This window comes from Wasmannia auropunctata, unplaced genomic scaffold, assembly GCF_000956235.1.
Source record: "Wasmannia auropunctata unplaced genomic scaffold, wasmannia.A_1.0 LD307428.1, whole genome shotgun sequence".
In the NCBI taxonomy this organism is placed as follows: Eukaryota; Metazoa; Arthropoda; class Insecta; order Hymenoptera; family Formicidae; genus Wasmannia; species Wasmannia auropunctata.
Genome location: NW_012055462.1, coordinates 397 through 4,365, shown reverse-complemented (window position 1 = coordinate 4,365; position 3,969 = coordinate 397). Strand labels below are relative to the sequence as shown.

Genomic DNA, 3,969 nt, shown 5'->3' with positions numbered 1-3,969 from the left:
TCAAGAGCGTTTCTGCTACGTTCAAATAATGAGATAATGTTTTTTTAACGAAAACAATGGAGAACAGAAAAGAAGGTAATATTCGTGCAAGTAATGAACTAAAATGCTAATGTGCAAATAGTTATTATGCAAATAGTACTAATTAATAACGCGCTGTATATAAATTGTAACTGCGTTCCGTCGGGCTTGTTAGTAGTTTGATGAAATCTAGGAAGATATCAATAAAGTCGCGCAATAGATAGTTTAAAAATATCAAATTAAGAAAGAGAATAATGTCAGAAATCAGCTATCTTCTGTATCGTCTAATCGCGGTATTTACTATCGTAACCGCGGATTACTGCAATATACAATCATGTAGTGAGAAGAGCAGTCATACTATGTGCCGATATTCCGTAAGTAGTAATAGCCGTATATACATCAAAAATGGTACAAACATGTTGTCTTATATTCTTACAATAAACTCTTATAATAAACAATGAATGTATCAAATAATATTTTAAAGATATGTCTTAATAAAGAAAACTTAAATTAATTTTAGAGTTAAACTGTTTTCAATAATTTGTAGGCTATTTATAAGATAAAAAAGAATCAATTACTTGTACATAATATGCTTTTAAAGAAATCAGTAAAGTTGCACATGATATCTGTCGTAATTATGACGATATTCACAATTATTATTCACGTATGATTATTGAAATATTATTTGTATTATTTACAATTGTTCTAATAAAACTAAATATCTTGTTGAAAGAAAATAATTATAGATAACGTAAAAATAGAAGAAAATAAAAAATTATAAAACAAGCAAGGAAATTACATGCAAAAAAAATACATAAAAATTTTAATGATAAGAACTGATGATACCGATAATATTAATGATAACATTTTTAAGTGATAACGTATAGTATATAAATTAGAACTGTTCTTTATATAAGTTGCATTTTTTAAAAGCAAGAAAAAATTTCCATTAGCAAAGGAAACTAGAAAAACATAAAAAAATATTAGGGCAGTACATTTCCTGTTGTATTTTGCCTTAATGACGAAAGTATTTGCATATAACCGCGACAAATTGTTGTATATGCACATACAGCTAAGTAAACGTAAAATATAACAATGTGCAGGTATACATTAAGTAGGATTAGTTATATGTACATTTTGCATATACAGATGTATACACAGTGCGATCCATAAGTTCCCGGACTGATTTTTTTACAGCCTTCCCATTAACGCCATTTATCGAACGACTGTTGAATTACGTAGTGTGAACCCTTTCGAACAGCCGTGTTGAGTGGCATCATTTCAGCCGCAGTGGTTGAAGAGTGCGGACGTCTGATATAACTTGGTGTTGTGTATGTGTGTCAGACTCGGGAATGGACGAAAAAAAAAACTCTTCCAACGTCCGCACTCTTCAACAACTGCGGCTAAAATGATGTCACTCAACACGGCTGTTCAAAAGGATTCACACTACGTATAGTTCAACAGTCGTTCGATAAACGGCGTCAATGGGAAGGTTGTAAAAAAATCAGTCCGGGAACTTATGGACCGCACTGTGAATATGTATACATAAACATATGTATAGGAAAAGTTATTTTTTTCTGTTTCTCTCCTTAACTTACGAAAAGTATGTAATGTATAAAAATATATACTATATATATAAATACAATATTCAGGGTGTCCGATACTCAATGGTAAAGCGCTTATGAGCAATTAGAGTGAACTAAACTGAATCAAAAAGTCCTGTACCATTTTGCGATCTTCGCAATAGTTATCGAGATAGTAATCATTAAAAAAAAATTTTCGCCAAATATATAAAAAAATATTGTATGTTACATCTTTTCTAAACTAGAAATATTATTTTAACAAATAAAAGTTCCAAAAACAAATATAAATTCATACAAGATGCCAAGTATTTGATTAGACATACAGACAAAAATATTTTATTCCAAGAACAAACCAAAAATATTTTTTTAATAAACCGTTGAAACCATCCAAAAATATATGAAGCAAGTTTAAATGCCATTGTCTTTCCAAATAATTCTAAGTTTCATAAAACAGGCTTAAAGTGATTAAAATGAAAGATGAGAATTTACCAATGGAAAGATGTAATGTACGATACTTTTTTATATACTTGGCGTAATTTTTTTTTTAATGTATCTCGATAAGTATCTCGATAACTATTGCGAAGATCACAAAATAGTAGAGGACTTTTCGATTCAGTTTAGCCCACTCTACCTGCCCATGAGCGCTTTACCATTGAGTACCGGACATCCTGTATATTTATATAAATAATGTATAAAAATTATTTTACTCATCAAACCATCATTTTTCTTCTTTTAGAAATGTTATTGTCGAGATACTTATATTAATAAAATGTGTTCTATATAATTTTATAAGTGTACTTATAATAGTTATAATTAGATAATTCTAAAAATCATTCCGTAGTTAACAACACCAGCAACGAAATGTGAACAAATATATGAAACTGGTCTTAATAATGTTGAGAAAAAGACAATATTAGATAAACACAATCAATTGAGACAAAAAGTCGCATCAGGCCAAGAAACTAGAGGAAAACCAGGTCCACAACCTATGGCAGTTAACATGTCAGACTTGGTAAGACTAATAAATTATATATTGTTACAGTAAATTTAAATATATAATGAACAAAAAACATTAAATAAATACATACATTCTAATTCACTTCAAATAATTAAATTCTTTAGAAGGAAGTAGTATTGTGATTTAACTACAATAGCTTTGGCTTAAAGATCTGGTTATTTATTTTATCATACTTTGTATATAAATTAAAAATTTACGTAACAATAATGTTAATATTAACCAATATTAATTTAATTGATTTTAATTAAAGTGCTTTCTGCAACGTTTGAATAACTATTTTATCTATACGCTATTTATCAATATACTTAAATGCGTAAAGACACTAGGTTTTTTTTTGATGGTTTATAATTCACGAAAAAAATTTAGTGTGTGGAATACCTTCTTTAATTTTATATGCCATGCAATAAAAAGTAAATACATATTTAAATTAAAATGTTTTATGTTAAATTAAAATTTATACAATATGATCCATATTCTGACCGTGCTCTTATTAACGATATTAGCACGATAACAAGTTTGAAATTCTATTATATGTAATATAAATTATACATATGTTAAATATACACTAACATCATTGTAAGTTTACGATTTGAATACGGATTTATAATATAACAATATGTATATATAAAATTATGAATAGAATTTTATTTCAAACTTTTTGGCTTTGATGTATATATAGGGTGAGAAAAAAGTATGAAAACCCTGAAAAATCTAAAAAAATATAAGTTTTACAGAAAAATGTTTCAAATAAAAGTTGTATGTATGTTCTAAATATACTATATACAATATAGTATATACAAGGTGATTATATATATATATATATATATATATATATAATGTATATACACAACAATATATATATATATATATATGCATATAATATTACATGAATATGTGCGCGCGCATATGTATATAAATGTGTACATATATGTATGTTCTAAGATTAAATTTTATGTACACTGGTCCAAAAAATTAGATCACTTTTTCTCAGTAAATTTTTGCCCATTTTTAAACTTTGGTTACTCAGCGAATAATTGACGTAAAAAATAGATCAAGAAATGGTTTTACAGGGCAAACTCTCTACAATAAGATGCCTTTGTTAAATTTTTACTCAGTTTATTACTCAAAATGTGTAATCAGCTTTGAATAAAGACGTATTTGATACATCTAAAACCTCGAAATTTGCGGTCTTTCACCGGTTAACAAAAAAATTGGTGAAAATAATTATTGGTACCATCTCCAAGTACGGACTTTACTCTTTTAAATAAAAAAAATTATTTTTTTTCTATGCCGATTATTTAGCAAGATATTGCGATTTCAAGTATTTTTTATTCTTATCCGTTTTTTTAA

At 27.2% G+C, this 3,969-nt stretch overlaps 1 protein-coding gene across 1 annotated transcript; it reads left to right on the top strand.

The window, feature by feature from the left end:
• Positions 1-229: 229 nt before the first annotated feature.
• On the top strand, positions 230-2,613 carry LOC105461195 (venom allergen 3-like; the record flags this gene model as incomplete). Its single annotated transcript, XM_011707676.1, has 2 exons — positions 230-392; positions 2,443-2,613. Coding segments are annotated over exons 1-2 (291 nt in total), but the record flags the coding sequence as incomplete, so codon positions are not given.
• Positions 2,614-3,969: the final 1,356 nt, after the last annotated feature.